Source organism: Malus domestica, chromosome 07 (genome assembly GCF_042453785.1).
Source record: "Malus domestica chromosome 07, GDT2T_hap1".
Taxonomy (NCBI): domain Eukaryota; kingdom Viridiplantae; phylum Streptophyta; class Magnoliopsida; order Rosales; family Rosaceae; genus Malus; species Malus domestica.
The window spans coordinates 23,372,568-23,392,620 of NC_091667.1; the positions used below are offsets into that span (position 1 = coordinate 23,372,568).

The window sequence follows — 20,053 nt, forward strand, 5'->3', positions numbered from 1 at the left end:
CGAAGTAGATTGTCATTATGTTTGATCCCATGTTCAATCCAAAATCATAAACACTCATTACACTCGCAGTAATGATCAACTGGCTAACATATTTACCAAGTCTCTTCCTACAGTTCAATTTCTGTGCATTCTTTCCAAGCTTGGCTCAAAGAACCCTCTTAATCCAGCTTGAGGGGGAGTGTTGGAACATTAACATATTGGAGGATATCGGGAGTCCCATTGACACAAGTCTAATCGGTTTGTCAACTAAGGTTTATAGTTTTTACTCAATGTGTAGAACAGCTAGGGTTTAATCTTTTATCCATTGTGTTTACTTGTGTTGTAATTAACCTTAAATTAAGGAGTCTTGATATTGTAAATAGATTAGGAGTGATTTGAGGAAGGTCGAGTGTTGTCCTCCCTAATCTCTCATCCTATATATGTTGTCTATTGTAACTGGTTCAATCAAGAAATATACATCCAAAATTCAATAGTTTCATAGCTTCAAATTCAACGTTTAGTCCTTAAGATTAGTGTAATTTTAGGTCCACTGGCTAACCCTCTAGAAATTGAAGACATAAAGTTACGCAACAAATGTCATGTGCAGGGATTTCCACATTCGAAATGCATTAACCTTTTAAGAATACATCCACAAAACGGTTTTTTTAGATGTACAACATTTCCTAAATTTCTAATTTGCGCACACAAAATGACCTTTTTTTTTTTCCAATTCTTCTAGGAATCCATGCACAAAACGGTTTTTTTAGATATATGACATTTCCTAAATTTCTAATTTGCGCGCACTAAATCACCAATTTTTTTCCAATTCTTCGGAACGAACATGGAAGTTAAACAGTAAGCGGACTAGTGTCGATATACCTATGCACGAAACACATCCTCGTGTTAAAGCATCAGAGCATCTCTAATGGGAGTCTCAATTTAGGGACTCCCACTACCACTTTTGAGTACTTATTTAAAGACTTAAAGAGAATCTTTGTGTTCCTAAAGGAATATTGCCTCAAATGGGAGAGTCCTTATAATAGAATCTTTAAATTTAAGGTTTTTACAATTTTATGTGATAGTTTGATTAGGTGCACATTTTTTGAATTAATTCAACACTACGTTCTCATAAAATATTTTTGTGAAGATTTTAATAAAAAAAAATTCAAATTCTGACGCCAATTTTTTTCTTCACAAAAATGTAACTAGAATGAGTGAATTGAGTATGAGGGAACTAAGTATAGGAGATGAAGTTATGGTAACTTTTAGTTAGATAATTTGGTATTTATAGCAATGATGAGAGAACAACATGAGAGAGTAACCCAATTAATTGAAAGTGTTAATTTGTCAACGGAGGCAATATGAAAAGAGAAAAAAAAAAAAAAATTTGAAAACCAACATGAAAAAGTAACCTAAAATGAAATGGTTATTTAATTGGAACTGTTGATCTTTCAATGGTAAAAAAATTTGAAAAGCAAGAATTAATCTGGATCCTCCATTTTAAATGGTTGAAAAGAAAAAAAAAGGTCATATGACTAGGACCCAAGCCTGCTTTTCCACTTAAATTATCATATTAGGTCCACAATTTCAGTCCCTATAGAGTCTTTATATGTTGGTACATACGCTAAGTATCCGGCGAGTCCCTACACTTTAGAGACTCACTTTCTGATTCATTAAAAATTTATTTTATAGTTATATTTATTTTACACTCATTTTATATAGTGATTGTCCCTATACATGGACTTCACTGAGAAGCTTTCAGATCTCCCTCTACAGTTCTAAAAAGGTTGGTGATTAGGACATGCATTGAAAAAGTAAGCAAACTACAAGTTTTTTTTTATTTTTTATTTTATGAAAACAGAACTTCATTGGAAATAAACTTCTCTTATATCAGATAGGAGAGGACTTAACCAGTACCAAGAAACAAAACCAACAGAATTTAAAGCAAATTGGACAAGCTCATGAGCCACCATATTGGTAGTTCGACATTGCCAAATACATGCAAAAAAAAGAAACCATGTAGACAGTTCCTTAATCTCAAGCAGCAAGTTTCCATCAGCCTCAAAAAATTCTCCCTGTGAGTTCAATCTGTCTGCCACACCCATCCCATCAGTTTCCAAAATCGCATTGTGGAAACTCAATTCCCTTGCAAATTGTTGCCCTAACTGCTGCTATAAGTTCCATCGCACGAACTTTGAGGTGCTCTCGCACTTGCACAGCACATAGCACACTACAAGTTTAAAGGGAAAATTTTAAAAATTGAAACTACATTGATAAAGTGGAAAATCGTTAAAACTAATTCACAAACTTTGACACTAAGAAAAAATTTACGAACTTTAACCATGTCATAGGGATGGAATTTTGAGGCTGAGTAGATAGGATTGGGGTCTTGTGAATGGACTTAACTATGGACTTTTCGTTGGGCTTGTAGCATGTATTAAATGATCTTGACAAGGGCCTTAGGCCTTAAGAACCCACAATTTAAATTTGTATTCGGAATTAATATTTTAACTTTTTTGTTATAATTTAATTTTTAATATATGAAAGGGCAACAATTTTCCTATGTAAGTCCATCACGTGAAGGGAAGAAGGCACTGGATACGTAGTGTGATTGGAGATGAATTTTTCCATTAGTTAATGGTAGGAGTCTTAGGAACTCATTTTTATTTTCTAGATTTAGCTCCAGTAAAATCCCTATTTTAAGAGGTGGATAAGGAGTGTGATTGGAGATGAATTTTTTTCTAAATCCTCTCTAAATTATATATACTAAAAGCCAGTTGAATCCGGCACTGTTCATCAATAGTAAAAGGGCGGAAATGCCCCTGATTTTTTCATTCCACTACCTTCTTGCTGCCTGCTTCACACAGTAAAATACCTGTATTGCCCATGATTGCCACATGTTGATCATCCTTTTCCCTCCCAGGTTACGTGTCTATGATCCTCGAGTTATGGCCCAAAGAAACATAAAATAATTAATTAAAAAACTGACAAGAAATTATTTTAAAAATATGACTTAACTCAGGCCACATGGTTTGTGGCGCTCAACACAATAAAAAATTCTAAAAACATTGAATGCATGGACAAAATAATTATTAAAAATTGTGAGAAGCCCACCTGTCCCCATTCCACGCCGAGTCTCTTGCAGTAGCTCGCATGGAACACTGTTTGTGGCACACAAGACAATAAAATATTATAAAAAAAATTTGAATGCAAAGTCTCCTGTAGAGTGTAGGCACAAAGAAAGATAAAATGATGATGACAAAACTGACAACAAATATTTAAAAAAAAAAATGAGTTAATCGGCACATCTCAGTAGGTGGCATGGAATACTGTTTATGACACACAACACAATAAAATATTATAAAAAAATTTGCATGCAAAGTCTCTTGCAGAGTGTGGGCACAAAGAAAGATAAAATGATGATAACAAAACTGACAACAAATATTTAAAAAAAAAATTAGTTAATCTAGGTTTGTGGCACATAACACAATAAAAAATTATAAAAAATTTTGAATGCATGAAAAACAAAGCTTAAAAATTGTAAGAAGCCCCGCTGTCTTCCGCCTTGCCTAAGTTGCCTTTGGTTATTTTATTTTTTTGTTTTGCTCTGCTTTCTGTCTTCCACATGTTGATCATTCGGGAACTTTCTGCTGAGAGGATTTCTCTCTTTTTCTTTCATTTTTATCTCTTTCTTTCCTCAAATTTTCCTTTGCTTTTTCTGCTTCTTTCTTTTTCTTTGTTGTTTTTCTTTGCTTCTCCTGCTTTTGGTTGTCGTTTTCTTTCTTCGTTGTCTTTGTTTGCTTCTCCCACTCTTGCTAGTCATTTTCTTTCGTTTTTGAATCGCTCTTGCCAGTCCTTTGCTTCCACCTAAACCCCTCTGGTACTCCTACCCTCCCAAAAACTTGAGGTACGAAAATTTCAATTTTTTTTTGTGTTTTTGATTTACTTTCAGTGTTAATTTTGCATTAAATTATTATTTTTGATAAACCCATTTAGAATCTGATCCGAGTTTTGCCTGGATTCCAGAGTAAAAATTCATTTTTATTTTGGATTTCATGATATTTTTATAAATTGAGTATTGCAATTTTTCCAGCTTTTTCATTTCGTGTATTATTCATTTGTTGAGGATTTGTGACTTTCTATTTGAATTTAGTGTCAAGTAAAGAATGGAAGCATTTTTATCAAATTTCTCTTCACTTTTGGTAGATTAAATGGATCTTGCGGAAGTAACCCCTATTGTCCAACTGCGTCCATATACAAAAATGGAAAAAATAAAGGTCCGTGTGTGCAGAATATGGAAATCAAATGTTCCCGGCACTATTCAAAAACATGTCAACCTGCATTGTATCTTGGTTGACGAGATGGTGAGTGGTTAAACTGTTATTTTTTTATTCCATATTATAATGATATATTTTTTTTTATCATTTATTACTTTATTTTTGTTTAAATTGTTATATTTTTTGTGTTTTTTATACTTTTTTGAACAACGATCCAATGTTTTTTATTTGAATGATTTAAGTTTTTCCAGTGAGTATGTTTGTGGGTACAATTAAATCTAGGGAATTTTAACGAAAAGCACCTGTTCACTTTAACGAAAAACCATATTTTTACACTAAAAAGTCAATCCTGGTACTATTCACTTTATCCTTTATTTTGTCCTTATCATTAAAACTCAAAGTTTTTAAGCCATTTTCATTAATTTTCCTTTAAATCTATCTATATCAAAATATAATATTTTGTGTGATTTGTTTGTTTAGTATATTTTTAACTCTTTTTTTTCCTTTTTGGTTTTTTTTCTCTCTCTCTTTAATCAACTACAAAGAACCATGCGGTTGAAGCCTCTACAAAAGATATTGATTACGAAGTTATAGCTTCAAAAATTGAGGCCGGTAGTAGTTATGAAATTATGAATTTCAGAACAATTAAAATCAGGGGCCAATACAAGGTTGTTCCACATGAAACTCAGATCATTCTCACTGACACAACAGTTTTTAAAAAACTGTCTAACGTCTTTTCACCCATACCTCGACATTGGTTCTTTCTCCAAGATTGTAATTCTCTGTATCCCCATTTGGACAAGGTTGATATTCTCACAGGTAATGTTACAGTATCAATATCTGTACCTATCTATTTATTTGTGCATTTATACATCAATTGAAAATATTTGTAATTTTTTTTCTTTTCTATTTGTTTTCCAAAAGAAATTTTTGCTAACTCTCTGTCTTCGCATTTTAAATTGAAAGATGTCATTGGGCATCTAACTGCGATACAACACTTGGAACCAAAACAGATTAATCAAAGAATAGTACAAAAGTGTGATGTGCGCATTGAAAATATCAGGTTGTCCTTCCGTTCTCATCACACCAATTCTACATAATTCAATTAATTGTTTTGTACGGCTTACAAAAAAAATCTAACGTTTGTTTCTTATTTGCTTTATATGCAGGAAAGAAGAGTTATCTATCACATTGTGGGCAGAGGTTGCAGAAAGGTTTTCTTCTTTATCACTTCAAGCTTCGTCTTTACCCATTGTCATTGTGTTTACAAGTCTAAAAGTCAGACCTTACCTACGTAAGTTATATACTTTAAACCCTTTTAAATATCTTTGTTACAATGTGTATATAGTTTTTAAACATACCTTATCCAACTAATGATACTTACTCATCTATTATATTTACTTATACCTATTTGATAAAATTTTATTATTTTTGCCATTTCACAGAGAACATTGTGTTGAACAGTACTGCCTACTCGCTTTTTTTCATTGATCCAGATATACCAGAACTTAATTCATACAAATCAATGTGAGTGCATTTGTTGATCTATAATTTTTCTCTCCATCCAAAAAACCACAAATTATCCAAAATTCTTCATACCCTATTCTGTTTTAAAACTTACAGGTTTTCAAACTCAAAAGACCCTGTAAAAACCCTGCCCCCTCTTCAAGTCAACTCAATGAAGCTGAGGTTCTACGGACAACAAGGAGAGTTACAATCGATGAACTAGCTTTTCTTGATCTTGATCTGCATAAGGTATAGAAACACATTATGCGTTTTCATCTTTCCTTAAGATATGTAATTGTATATCTCCATATTTAACAAACGTTCAATGTATCATTACTCTTCCTCACACAATTATATGCTGAACAATTTACAGGGTGATACATTTGTGTGCAAAGCTTCTGTTAAACGTTTTGACACAGGTTACAATTGGTGGTACAATGCTTGCCCCAATTGTGTAAAGTAAATGCACAAGGATCCAACAACTGGCCAACTCACTTGCCAAAAGCACCCAAACCAGATTCCAACACCTTGGTAAGATTTAATACATAAATCTCTGTTTTTTTTTTTAAGGTCTTTCATTAGATTTGGTTCTACATGCCTTTAATACAATCATCATTACTTCTCATTTGTAATCTGTTTTGGTACAACATTTTAATTATGTGTGTTAATAATGAATTATACCACCAATAAAAGTTAAGTACCTTGACTTTTAATAACAGGTATAAAGTCAGTTTGATTCTTAAAGATGCTACTAATGAAATCAGTGCTTTAATAATTGGGAAATCTGGTGAAAAGCTCTTTGGTATGGCATGCAAAGATTTGGTTATGAATAAAATGTTAGTTGACCAACAACAACTGCCAAACGAATTCTTAAGATTGATTGGTCAAAAGAAAATCTTCCACTTGCGGTTTGGAAATAGGAGAAATAACTTCAACTCAATCGATGTGCTCATTCACAATGTATCCGAAGATACAAGCATCGAACCAATCACTCTGGAAACGTTATCAAAGGAGTTGACAGTGTGTTCCACCATTGTATCCTCTTCGACCTCAACACCTGAACCAAGTGATCAATCTTATAAACGAAAAAGAGAATATGTGAGAAGAGCGCTTTTCATTCCTGGTGAACAAAGGTTTGATATCTAATTTCATACTATTCTCAAATATGATGTTTATATTTTTACATCATGTTTCAAAAAATTTCCGTGTGTTCACTTCAACTTTCTTAAAATTTACATATCAAACATTTTCAATACTATGAATTATAATTAGGAATCATCTTTTCTTCTTTCTGTGAACAACTATATTAATGTTGCATAATCATTCAAATCATTGAATCTGAAGAAATTTCAGAAGTTGATCCAAGAGAATGTGATGAGGTTCCCATCAAGTTATTAAAAAAAAAAACCATCTCCTGCTCAAGCAAAGCCACACAACAGCACTGGAAACAATGATTAGGTTAGTATGCTTTCAAGTTGTTTTATCTTTTCCTCGATTACCATTTAAATGTGATACTAAATCCTATCTAAATATGTTATGTTCTATTCCTCTTTGTCCAGGCTGCTTTATCAATGACAACAAGGGCTGAAGACACCTTTCACTACTCCGATCAAGAATGTTTACCCTGTTTTGTTTATGTATATTAAATCATGTTTAACATGTTTAAAAACCTGTACATATCTTTTTTTGCCCAAAACTCAACAATATTTTTTGCATCCCCATACAACAGCATCTCCTCATTTTTTGTATGCAAAAGCTGGAACACAAAGTATATTAGATGGGGTTATTAGAAGAAATTCAGTTATTATAATGTTTTTTGTATCTTTGTACCAGGAATTTCTATGTTTTGTAACTGAATGTAATCCTCCTTTTCCAGTTAACTCTTTTCCAAATTCCCCCGGCAACGCGCGGGTATTACGCACTAGTTTTAACTAGAAGCTCATTCAGGAAGCTCGTTAGAGATGCTATGAAAGACTAGAGTCACATAATTCGCTAGAATTTAAAGTGCAAGGACTAAGATTTTCAATAAGATTGCTGAATATTGGCAAATAGATGAAGAACTAATATCACACGTGCAGGAGAAATTTTATGTCCAAAGGCATTGCAATATGCAAGCCTCGTTCAAGATCCAGGTCATAGAATTTTAATTGCCTTCAATTTCTATGTTGTTGTATTCTACAATTTAATTTATAATATAATACTTTTTTAATTAATTTTATATTGTCCTCTGAAGACAAGGTGGTTTCCAAGATTATCATATAAGAGAAGATACATTCTAATACCGATCTTCAATCCAAATCAGTTTTGTCACTCACAACCATATTTATAGTAGCTTTCGGTTTGGTAACTGTCGGATAGTGATTTTCTAGGACTATAAGACGTGACATCTTAGGTGGCAAAAAAACAATTAGAACCCCATAGCTCATGAAGCGTAACTCGACAACCTTAGTTCGACAAGCTAGGCGCCCATTGAAGATATTATTTGTCTCCTAAGTAAGGAAATCCTAATTCAAGTCAAATTAGGATATCTTGGGAATTAGGCAACATAATCCTATGAGGATTTAATATCTTATCCTAGATTACCCCTAAATAGTCTCTCAATTTAATTATGATTACTTTTCCCTACAAGAACTCTCAATGTCTCTATAAATACTCTATGCCTAACAGAGGCTCATCTTGTATACAAGCCGCCATCTATGCATAGACACGTTTATGGAGAACTCGTCTCCTTAACGTCCAGCCATAGGCTATTTGTCAAGAATGGTTCAGGATGGAATGCATCACACAATTCTTCTTAAAACTATACTAGTGTTTTGATTCTCCTTCTTGGAGATATGTAGGCAATCCAATCTAGATTCAACCATATTCTCCAATCAACCCCATTCTCCCCTCGCTGGAGATCATGGGCAATTCCGACTGGGTTCCGCCTCTATCCCTGGATATGCGTGAATTTAGTTCCAACAGTATAACCAGACTAAAAATTCGATTAACTGAAAATCAAATCGAACTACTTAAATTTTTGGTAAACCGAAAAATTGGATTGGTGGTGGTTTGGTTTGATAAACTGAAAAGTTGGATAGGCTTTGTTTGTCAAGCCTAATTTTTTAGCTCTCTCAATTTTAGCCCATGTTTAAGTGAGTGCCAAATTTTGGTGTTAAATTTATGTGAGTTTGAAGGTTTGAATTTGGATTACAAATTTTTAAATAACATCAAAATTTAAAAGAAATAATACATAAGTTAAGTTCAAGTTTAAACTGTTGTTCTTTTATGTGCAAACAGAAGCGAATTCTAACAAAGTACGAAATATCAATGTCATAGGCGAAAGCTAACAAAACAATCTCAAAATAACACGAGATTTATATGGTTCAGCATAAAAGCCTACGTCCACGGACGAAGCACGGTGAGGAATTTCACTAAACAAACAGATATTACAAAAGAGTGTTTAACTATCACAACTCAAATCCCACTATAGAGAACCCAAAATAAACGGAAGATCCCGGCCCCTGGAAGGGGTGGATAACCATTGCTTGACACTAGTTGTTCCAATTTTAAAAATAAGAAACAAACGGAGAAGATTCTCCCAAAATTGATCTCTAACTCACAAACTCACAAATTGACTCTCACCAAATTGCTAAACGGATGAACCATGAATTTGCCACACTCATGGGCTATTCGGTGATCCCCACCCAAAACCCAAGTAGAGAAAACTCTCAAAATTAATGGTGTTGGCACACAAAATAAACTAAACGCTATGGTCCTATTTATAGTGCATAGGACTTAAGTTACAATGGGATTCCTAATCTAAATCCTAATGAAATAGGTAATTAACAAAATATCTCCACCAATCAAGGAATCTAACCAAGAAGTCAAATCCAAACCCAAATAGGACACCAAACAGTATTCATCTTCACTTGTAAGTGATAGGACTTTGGTTCAATTATTGTCAAAGACAAATTTGAACCATACTATTGCTAGCTCATTGTAAGGCTTAGCCCACTCCCTCACCTTTTATTATAAGATAATATCATTTGTTCAATAAATTTTTTTTTATTTTTTATTTTTCCATCATCCTATTTGAGTCATATATCCCAACAGAAACTTGAAACACAAGGCAACTAGCGAAATTAAAAAGTTACAACAAAAAACCAAAATAATAGGTTACAAACTTACAACCCAGAATGAAATAATAAGTTACAACAAAAAAATAACACTAATATTATATGCACTAATATATTATATATTTAATAAATATTAAATTTCGGTAAAACATACCTTATCAGGTTTCGGTTCAAGGCCATTTGCTGCAGCGGTGTTTTTCTTCTCCCATTTAAATTTGGGTTCAAGGTCTCCGACTCAGTCTTCTTTGTGTGATTGGATGTCTTCATGTGTGGAGCATTTATCTACATATCAGTTAGCTTTATTGTTAATGTTCATTCATGCTATTTGGCGTGCTAGGAACTCTTTGCCCTAGGATGGTCAAGTTGTAAACCCAACTTCGGTTAGCCACCTATCTAAGCTTCAACTTGCTGAGTTCGTCAAGATTAAACCTGTGACTAGTTCTCATCCGTTGTAGGCTCTGTCTTGCTGGTGTCCCCCTTCGTCTGGGTGGGTGAAAAACAATGTGGATGGCTCTTTCCTTGCTGATTCGAATCTGGGAGGTGTAGGTGTGGTATTTCGCGATGAAGCCAGTAGCTATGCTGGAGGTTTTGTTCGTCAAATACTCCCTGCATAGAATTCCACCATGGTGGAGCTAATTGTTGTCCGTGAAGGTGTTTATTGGGCTATACAACTGAACTTGCCACGAATTATTGTAGAGAATTGTTGAATATTTTAAAAAATATATATATAATAATATATGTATATATATATATATATATATATGGGGATGTTTGACGGGAAGTTGGGTCATTGACCCAACAATTATATCTTTTCAAATTAGCATTGTAACCTTTTGCTAATACCCAACGGTTGCTGCATGTTTTACAACATATATGATCTTTGGGTAATTGGTGTTTGTATTAGATATGTCCATTGGACATAATGATGCAATGTGTTGTATCCCATGGTGAAAAGACATACTCAAATAAAAGGATGTGTCTAAAGGGTGTAATTCTCTCTATATATAGTGGTAACATTAGTAGAAAAGAATCATTCAGAAATTTGTTGTCTACATAATTTCTTTGCTCTCTTTTCTCTCTTCATCACATTCATACAATTTCTTTCTAGTTATTTCTAAGGGAATATAATTCGGTTTTGCTAATCGAATATTTCATACTTTGTTGTATCCTGGAAGTGATTTGCCAAGAACCCTTTAGCAAACTCATTCGAGTGGGGGCAAATAACACTTTAAGGAAATGATTCAAGTCGTACCTCAAAGTCATTATTCGGATTATTCTCCATATTTCTATATTTAATCTAACAAGAATGATTCTTTGCAGGTTGTTCAAGCTATTGGAAGCCATAACCAGGGATCTTCACACATGGATTTATTAGTGGAAGACATTTGAATTAGCCTGCGGGGCTTTGTGGATTCACAGGTTTGCTATGTTCGTCGTGCCACTAATGTTGCGGTTCATTGTATGGCCAAGTTGGCTATTTCTTCTACCTTTGATATTTTTTTTTGGTTTGAGGAGCCTCCTAACTTGATTGTGGAGGCCCTCATTGATCCTGTTTGACATTATTTCTATCTAAATAAACCACTATCGTTTCAACTCAAAAAATAAAAAATAAAAAACCTGTTGTAGGCATAATTTACTGAACAATTATGGAGGCCAGAGAAAGAGAGGGGTGCGGCGTAGATAGAGAGAAAGAGAGAGATGTGTAATTGTGGGTGTCTGTTATTCCACCCCATTGTGCCTTTATTTATAGTAGTAGGATAGGTAAAAACCTTTCCCTTTACAATTGCAACATTTAATAGGTAATCAACTTCTAATAGGAATATAAGAGATATTCCAAGATATACGAGGATTTACACAATCACATTCCTAATCTAATAGGACTGCAATACTCTCTCTTGAGTGTGTAAATACTCAAGTAAATGACGCATTAGGTCTTCAGTGATGAAGTAAGTATAGTTGATGAAGTCGTCGGCAAAATGAGCGAATGCGAGTCTCATATCAACGGAAGAATGCATAAAAAGTAAAACTCACAAAACCTCGCTATGGTAAAACCCAAGGTGGGAGAAAAACCCATAGTCTAAGGAGAAAAGTGAGAAGTTGCATTATTTCAAAACTATACGTCTTTTGGACGCAAGTAGAATAGTTCACAAAGGTATGATCAGCCCAGGATGGGTGCCTCGTTAAAACCTAGTGAGGTAGCAAAAACCCAGTGGGAAAAATGCTCCTAATCATAGGGAAAAAGAGTACATTAAGATAAAGTGAGTATACCTCTGGATGCTCCCCCTGAGTTTGACATAACTTCCAAATGAGAACTACAAACATTGTATATGATAGTTTAGGCATACCAATTCATCGGACAAGCTTCTGGAAGGTTGACTTCGGCAGTGACATCGTATAGAGGTCGGCAAGGTTGTCTGGGATCGGCTTGCATGACTTCAATCTCCTAATGCTTTGCTGATGTAAATGTAGACATAATATATCTTGGTGTTGACTTCGTTGATGTGTCACGGCTTGGTCGGGTTGATACATGCAGCATAATCTTCATGGATCGTCGTTGGGACTTAAAGATGGATGAAAACACAGCAAGTACTTCAACTATGCTCACTAAGAACTCCTAACCATGTCTCACTTGTGGCATAGTGAAGTAAGGTGAGTCTTGGAATGATTCGAAGATTTCACAACTAAGGTCATATCATGGACCTCTAAGATATTGCTATATACCTAACGATAAAGATATAACCATTTAGGGATTTTGCCTTGTGCAAGTTTGATAAGTAACCTGTGTCAGCATAATAAACAAGGCAAGCATCATTCCGAGGATCAGGGGGTTGGATCCACTCGAGATGTGTTAGGATTTGCCCTCGTAGTACCTTTAGGGTACATCTTTAATACCAATTCAATGGTTGCGTGTAGGCGCGGTGCTGCATCTTTACCAAGATCAACAGTGAAGAAAATGTCCTGTCAAAATAAAATGAGCTAAGTACAACGAAGCACAAAGTTGAACTTAGATATGGAATTTCAGATTTCATAACCTCTTCAAATGTCTCATTTACATATAACGTATGGACGATCATAGGTATACTCAAAGGTAACACATTCGAGGTGTAGTTCGACTGGTAGACCAAAATACCGTCAGAACAATGCTTGAACTTTAGGTCAAAGCATAAACGAGTTTTCCCAAGATCCTTCATCTCAAATTCCATCTGCAGGTGCGAGGCAGTTTTCTCAAGCTCTTCCAGCATCTTAGTGAGATTCGTGTCAATAACATTAACTGTAACTCTAGCAATTTGGAATAAGACTTCATAGTTTGAACACATAAGGGTATAATTCATATCCTTGACTGATCAAATAATCATGTAGACGGGTATACCGCATCCGTCAGATTGTAGTGAACGCCTCAAGCAAGTTAAGAGGATGTTCCGTGGTTTTGGAACTATTTGAACCAATCCAGGTAATTCTTCAAGAACTTACATGTAAATCTCCATATCTATATCCCCATGGAGAAACACTAACAACATTTCATAATGCTGCTATCAATCATATGACATTTGAGAGAAACCTTGTGCCGTAAGACGTGCATTATATCGCACAATTTCATTTATCTCATAACGCTTCCTTTCCCACTTGTAACACAATAGGGTTATCATGGGCAGTGTAGGGACAACAAGTCCAATACACACTTTGGTAAGGAATTTGGCCTGGATTGTAACTTTAGTTGTCCAATCAGTTCTACGTTGTGACTTAATCAACAGAACACAATTCGATATCGTCGCTTTTCATTTATATTGGTAGCTACCATATAAGTGAAAACATCATTGATGATAATCTCATTTCAATTTCATTTAGCTCATCCAAACTAGTATACTAGACCAAGAACTTTAAGTCTCGGGAGAAATCCGGATTAATCTCATGAGATGGAAATGATTTGAGACAGCGATCGAGTTTAGATGCATTGTTGTGTTATATCTTCCTCTTCTAGGGAAGTGAATCCTACGAACCAAATGATATGTCTTACTCCAGGCCAACACAGATTGATTAGCTATCCTCCCGTGTACTGAACCGTCCAACAAAGGCATCCAAACAGTCTAACAGGGTTGGCACACCCTCCAGGGATGTTAAGTCGATGTCCGTTAAGTACATCTATCCTTGCAGGCATGTTTGCAACTGGTATATGATCTCGTTACTTTAGCTAGATCAAAGGAATGCATTTGGAGCAACATTCTGAAAACTAGAATTCATTGGATTTTCTTATCACACTTTTACGGTATGGGGATCGAGATAAGACATAGTGGCCAACATCCACGCAAATTCACGTCGTTTTATAGGAATGTTGACATTCTTATCTCCCTCTAACGGTGGGAAAACTGTCTCATTAAAGTGACAACCCGCAAATGAGCGGTAAAGAGATCACATGCAAGGGCTCAAAGAGAGCTAGTGTGAAGGAGAATCATGATCGATAAAAGATACACATCCTTCTCTTGAGGACCCATGGTGGTACGTTGCAGCGGCGCAACTTGGCACATGGAATGCACACCCAAATGCGTAAATACGAAAATCGTCAGGTTCGTACCCAGTAACCAACTGTAACGTCATCTAGGTTGGGTGGCAATAGGCCTCAAGGCGGACCAACATAATTGCATACAAGGATTGCATAGCCTTAGGCAGAAACCGAAAACTTGGTACGTTTACCAAAATTCAGATGATCATTTAAATTGCGCTTTATGATTACTAGGTGAGGCTCTTTGGGGTGAACATGAGAATTCAATGTTCAATTATAAACCCAAAATACATGAAATACTTTATCGAAAACCATCGATATAAACTCTCTGGTATTATCCAGTCTCTCGGACCTTAAGGGATAAGTAAGGTGGTGAGCACTTAATTGGCCATGAGGTTTAGCAGTAATGTTTGTGGACAAACATGTGACCAGTTTGTCGATTCATCAACCAAAACCATAATTATTTATATGGTCTACATTTTGGTTGGATTAGTCCACATATATCCCTTGAATCCACTATGAAAAGAGAGTCGTGTCGTATCTTTGTAAGGAATGATATAGAAATCAAATTTCCCAAAATGAGTGGGTTTTGGCAAAGTGTGCTTGTAGGCACAAGATCCTTACTTTGGGTAAGAAGATGCGTCGTAACATCATTGTGCGACCTAAGTGTTGATAGGAGCATATTTATGCACCTTAGTTAGCTAGTTCTTATGCATTTATGTTGTGTTTTCTTAGTTAAGTTAGTCTTTTAAGGTATTTTCATGTGTTTTCAGGTTTTATGGACAAAGTAAGCAAAAAGATGCAAATTGGAGCATTTTGGAGCAAAATTGAGCTAGAATGGAGCTCATGCATGTGGAGCACAAAGAATGGACGAATTTGAAGGATTGAAGAAGCTAGGAATGTGTTTCAAAGTTGAAGAATTGAAGATGCAAAGTTTCCTAATTGATGTGGGAAAGTGCTTAATTGAAGATGAAATCCTAGTCAAACATGGATTCCTAATTGAAGATGGATTCCTAGTTGAAGAATGATTCCTAAGTGAAGTTGGATTCCTAGAAGATTGAAGTTTCCTACTCAACCAAGGTTTCCTACTTGAAGAAGGGAAGTTGAAGCCAAGTGAAGAAACCTTATCCAAAACATTATCCAAACCCTATCCTATCCAATCCTATCCTATCTTATCCTAATCCTAACCCACCTATATTTCAGCTACTTGGGAGGATTCCTAGCTATTTTAGGATGCTTAAAATCAGATTTCTAGAAAACCTAATCCTTTCCTACAAAAATGGCGCCTAGAACCTTTCTAGAAGACCTTTGCCTTGCATTGCAATTCAGCCACTTTCCCTCCACTTTGTGCCGTGAGTTTTTACCCAATTCCCTTGGGATTTTGGTTTCTAGAAGCCCTTATCCCTTCCTGGTTTGGTGCCGCACCTTATCCTCCCATTCCCTTTGGATTTCTGATTTGTTTTCCTTCAAGGATTGTGTTTTATTTTCCTATGCAACTTAGGCCTTTAAATCCTTTTCCTTTGCTACCTAGGGGCTGTGATTTTCAGCCTATATATATGTAATGCCGTAGCCTTTCATTTTCACCACCCTCTACCAGATTTTCACTACACCATTCACCCAAACATCCCTCTTGTGCCTTGAGTTTGCAAAGGAGAAGGAAGGAGACTCTTGGAGCCGTGCATGCCATTCAAGGAGCTTGGATTGTTGGAGCGTTTCTAGGTGTTTTCTATCTTTATGTCAATGTTTAGATTTATTTATCTTTGTTTATTTGCAAACATGAGGAACTAATTTCTTTATAGTTAGAGGGGAATTCAAAGCCATGATCATATGTTTTATATGACTTGATTTCCTCCAGTTATGATTTCATAAATCGTGAATGTGGTTTACTTATCTATTTGATTGATAACTTGTTCTTGTGTGTTAATTAAGGATGCATACTTAGTTTGCATGCATGAATTTGATGCTAGAGTATAAAGGAATTTCACCTAATCGTTATTAACTTATATTCATAAGTAGTAAAAGTCGTTAGTCACGATTGTGTTAAGTAAATCCTTGGCAAGAGTAACATGCGTATTCCATAGTTATGAATGCCTCGTCAATGCTTATGATTTCCATTGAACTTAATGATCTTTGATATGTGTCTCTATCATGCGTATTCCATAGTTAGGGTCCTTGATAAGAATAATTTGGTTGTAATGCGTATTCCATTCAATTCAATGAATCTAGGGAAATCTGAGAATTAATTGGTGCAATCTAGTTAATTTGGGGCATTGTCATTCATGGTTTGTTGAAAGAGTAACTGGAAATTGAGTCGTATGCATATGTTTCATGTGTGGAGAAGGAACCCTCTAACTAGCCTTTCACCATTCTTTTTCATCCAAAATCGTTTTTGTTAAGTTTGTTTTTAAAGTTTATGTTTTAAAGTCCAATTTCGTCAAAACCAAACCCCTTACTTTTAAGTCTTGTTTTTAGAGTCAAAACTTGTTTCTTTTAAGTCTTTTGAGTCTTTGAAGTTCTATTTTCGTCCAAATCACTTTCTAGGTCTAGAATTGAGTCTTTTTTATTGTTATTTGCTGTTTTGAGTGTTTTGAGTTAGTTTTGAGTCTATAGAGTCTAGTTTAGTGTTTTTGAGTCTTATTTGTGTTGATTAGCATCCCTAGTTAATCCCCGGTCTAGAACGATCCCTACTTGCATCATTACTACAATTGTCATCAATAGGGTTTAATTTGTGTGCTTGACTTTTATCACATCAAGTGTCCCAAAAGGTTATGCCAAAACAAGTAAACTGCTCGATCACCAAGCTCTAGGCCGGCCACATGTGGCGTGTTTCCAGTTGGGAGACAATCCATTAGCCCCAAATCAAAACTTCAGACTTATTTTTGGAGGTGGTGCAAAGATATTTCACTCTATTTTCTTCAGTGGTTTCATTTATGATCAATGTTATCTCGAATATCCTTAAAAAATCAACGTCAAGGAGAATTTAAGGTCCCTTAAATGGTGATGCAGTACCATTCATACAACGAGGAATGTGCCAATACTTTTGTTCAGGTTGGATAAACCTGAAGTCGTTGTTAGACATGTGATTTAGGTGTAAAGTTAGTGTGTGTGGTATGCATTCATCCAGACAACTAACTTTCTCACATTCTTACCTAATCACGTGTTTAATTGAATCGGTCACATGTATTAAGAAACATGATTTAATTAACTCATATTCGAGGACAATATCAAGAAGATTATCCATAAGTAAAACATACACCAAATGTGAATCCAAGAACATGGAAAAATGTTCACAAAGTAAATGGTTTACTTAAAGGGATTCGGCCAACAAGGTCACCATGTCAAAATTTTGCTCTTCCAACGGTGTTTAGTGGAGCAAAATTAGTCTCACGTATTGACTACTAGAATGGTACTTCCTTAACAACATTGGTAGGGTCACAAACAGGTGCATAACCAATGGTCTATTCCATCGAGATGGAAATAGATTCTGCAGGGTTAAGGTTCGGGAATATTTTCCCTTATCCTTGAGGTTTTAGGTCTTAGGTACCAAGGATCATGCTTCGGGCATGATGCCACACCTTGGCAAGCCCTGATTCTACCATATGTTTGTGGTAGTAATCAGATATGATAATTTGGTAACCTTCCGTATCTACACTGCTACTTCAGGGGTGAGTTAGAAACAAGGAAGGACGAGAAAAGTATTCTCCAGTCAAAATTCGATCAGATTTATGAACTTCATAATTGTACTGATTCATGGACGCAATCATGGTGTGCTTCAGGCAATGTCTTTCATGATTAGACAATTTGTAGGAGCGAGCTAAAGAGCCATGAAATCCTTGATCGAGAGGTATTTCCATTTGTAATGCTTTGAGCATAAGTCTTCGAATGAAAATCATCGCGGAGGCTTATTCAGCTTTTCCATGCCATTGTTGGCTTCAATGGTTTCTTAGCTTCTTGATAGTCAAGTGGAGATTCACGTCTTATACCCCACATAAAGTGGTTTTTATTAGAAACGTCCAAATCAGGAAAATTGAACTTGTGACGATTCGACAATCCACTGAAGTGGAAGGAACAATATTGTGATTGGTGCTATGGGAATGAATCATCCATAAGCATCAAAGTTAGAACATTCGTGTTCTAAAACATGGCTTTCATGAAAAACGTCGGGTTTTCATGGGTGTATTGTTTTATGAAAATTTCTGGTTTCAAAGGCACTAAATTTGAAACTACAGGTTCAATTTAGTTTATGAACGTTTAGTTCATAAAAGAGAGGTTCTTGCAAGAACACAAAATGCAATATACAACTAAGTGTAGTGGATTTGGGTTGCTTCAGGAACTCAAGTGTGAGTGCTTCGAGACTACCAAAGTATGTCAACGGTTCAAAGTATAAAAATAAATTATTGAATCGTTAATGTCCAAAAGTGATCTTCAAGTCAATAATTTTGGATTCATTATTAGATTAATGGACTGCAAGTCACTTTTAATTAATTCAATAAATCGGGCCATACAGGGTTTATTGTAGAAGCATAATAATATTAAAATAATATTATTGGATCGAAAGTATAGCCCAAAAATAATTTGGGCTAGGTGGCGCGGGTAAGGGTCGCAGGTTGGGTGCCTTAAGTAGAAAAGGCAGGGCCCAAAAAAGGCCTCGGGTGTGAACTTCAGGTCACGGGGGTGAGGTGAAATCCCAGCCGTAGCTGGGTTTCAAATCTGGGCCCAAGGGGGGCACAAATGAGGTCCAACGCAAGCTGGCTGTGGGTTCTGGGCGCGCAGGAGCTAATCCCAACCACATGGGCTGGCTGCAAGGACTAAGCCTAACCATATGGGCTGCATGAAGTACACGGGCCGTGGCAGAAAACTCAGCCAACTGGGCTGGATTGGATGAAGGCTGCAGGCCTGGGCTGCATGGAACCCAAGCCGAGGCTTGGTTCAGTTCGAGAAATTGCAGCAGGTTATGGGTCAAGGTACAAATAGGTAGAGGGTTTCAGGCACATCAAATTGACCCCAGGCCGAAACTTGGTTTCTGTTTGCACAGTGATGGTGCGGGGAGTGTGCCGCACCATGTCCAATTCCCTTTTTTTTTTGAAAATCCCTTAGGGTTTAGGAAACCCATATTTGCTTCTAATTTAATTTGATACTTTGACTCACATATTCCACATAACAATTTAATTGTGCGATGCATGAAACAAATATATATATTGACAAATATATGAACATATACAATATATATGGGAAGGAAACTATAAACGTAGGGGGGTTCATGCATCATGGGGAATGTTTTCATGCTTCAAGATCGTTTCAAATATCCTACTTTATTTTAAGCGTACCTGATTGGCAGAAAACTACAAAAAGCCTTTGAATTTGTAGAAGATCCTTCTTGGAAACCCAGAATTGCATCTCCAATGCGTTGTATCACGTTCAACACAGAAAAAATTAAATTGAATCAATAGCATGTAGATCAATTCAATAAAATAATAAATTAATCATAAAAAGAATGATTAAAACGTAATACTCCCATGATTGAAGATCAAACTCTCTTGTTAGCGCAGCATCAAGAGCATGCTGATAACGTGTGGTAGGCATAATTTACTGAACAATTATGAAGGCCAGAGAGAGAGGGGTGCGGCATAGATAGAGAGAAAGAGAGAGATATGTAATTGTTGGTGTCTGTTATT

At 35.7% G+C, this 20,053-nt stretch overlaps 1 protein-coding gene across 2 annotated transcripts; it reads left to right on the forward strand.

Annotated features, from left to right (window-relative positions):
* Positions 1 to 3,746: 3,746 nt before the first annotated feature.
* Positions 3,747 to 7,642, forward strand: LOC108174871 (replication protein A 70 kDa DNA-binding subunit B-like). 2 transcript variants are annotated; one of them, XM_070824801.1, is made up of 11 exons: positions 3,747 to 3,886; positions 4,186 to 4,343; positions 4,802 to 5,075; positions 5,223 to 5,319; positions 5,426 to 5,550; positions 5,702 to 5,783; positions 5,880 to 6,011; positions 6,136 to 6,293; positions 6,482 to 6,895; positions 7,107 to 7,220; positions 7,322 to 7,642. In XM_070824801.1, exons 2-7 carry the CDS (start codon positions 4,191 to 4,193, stop codon positions 5,983 to 5,985), a joined length of 837 nt encoding a protein of 278 aa, XP_070680902.1. In that variant the 5' UTR covers positions 3,747 to 3,886; positions 4,186 to 4,190; the 3' UTR covers positions 5,986 to 6,011; positions 6,136 to 6,293; positions 6,482 to 6,895; positions 7,107 to 7,220; positions 7,322 to 7,642. The 2 variants fall into 2 exon arrangements, with proteins under 2 accessions (XP_070680902.1, XP_070680901.1); XM_070824800.1 differs by having other exon boundaries at positions 6,136 to 7,220.
* Positions 7,643 to 20,053: the final 12,411 nt, after the last annotated feature.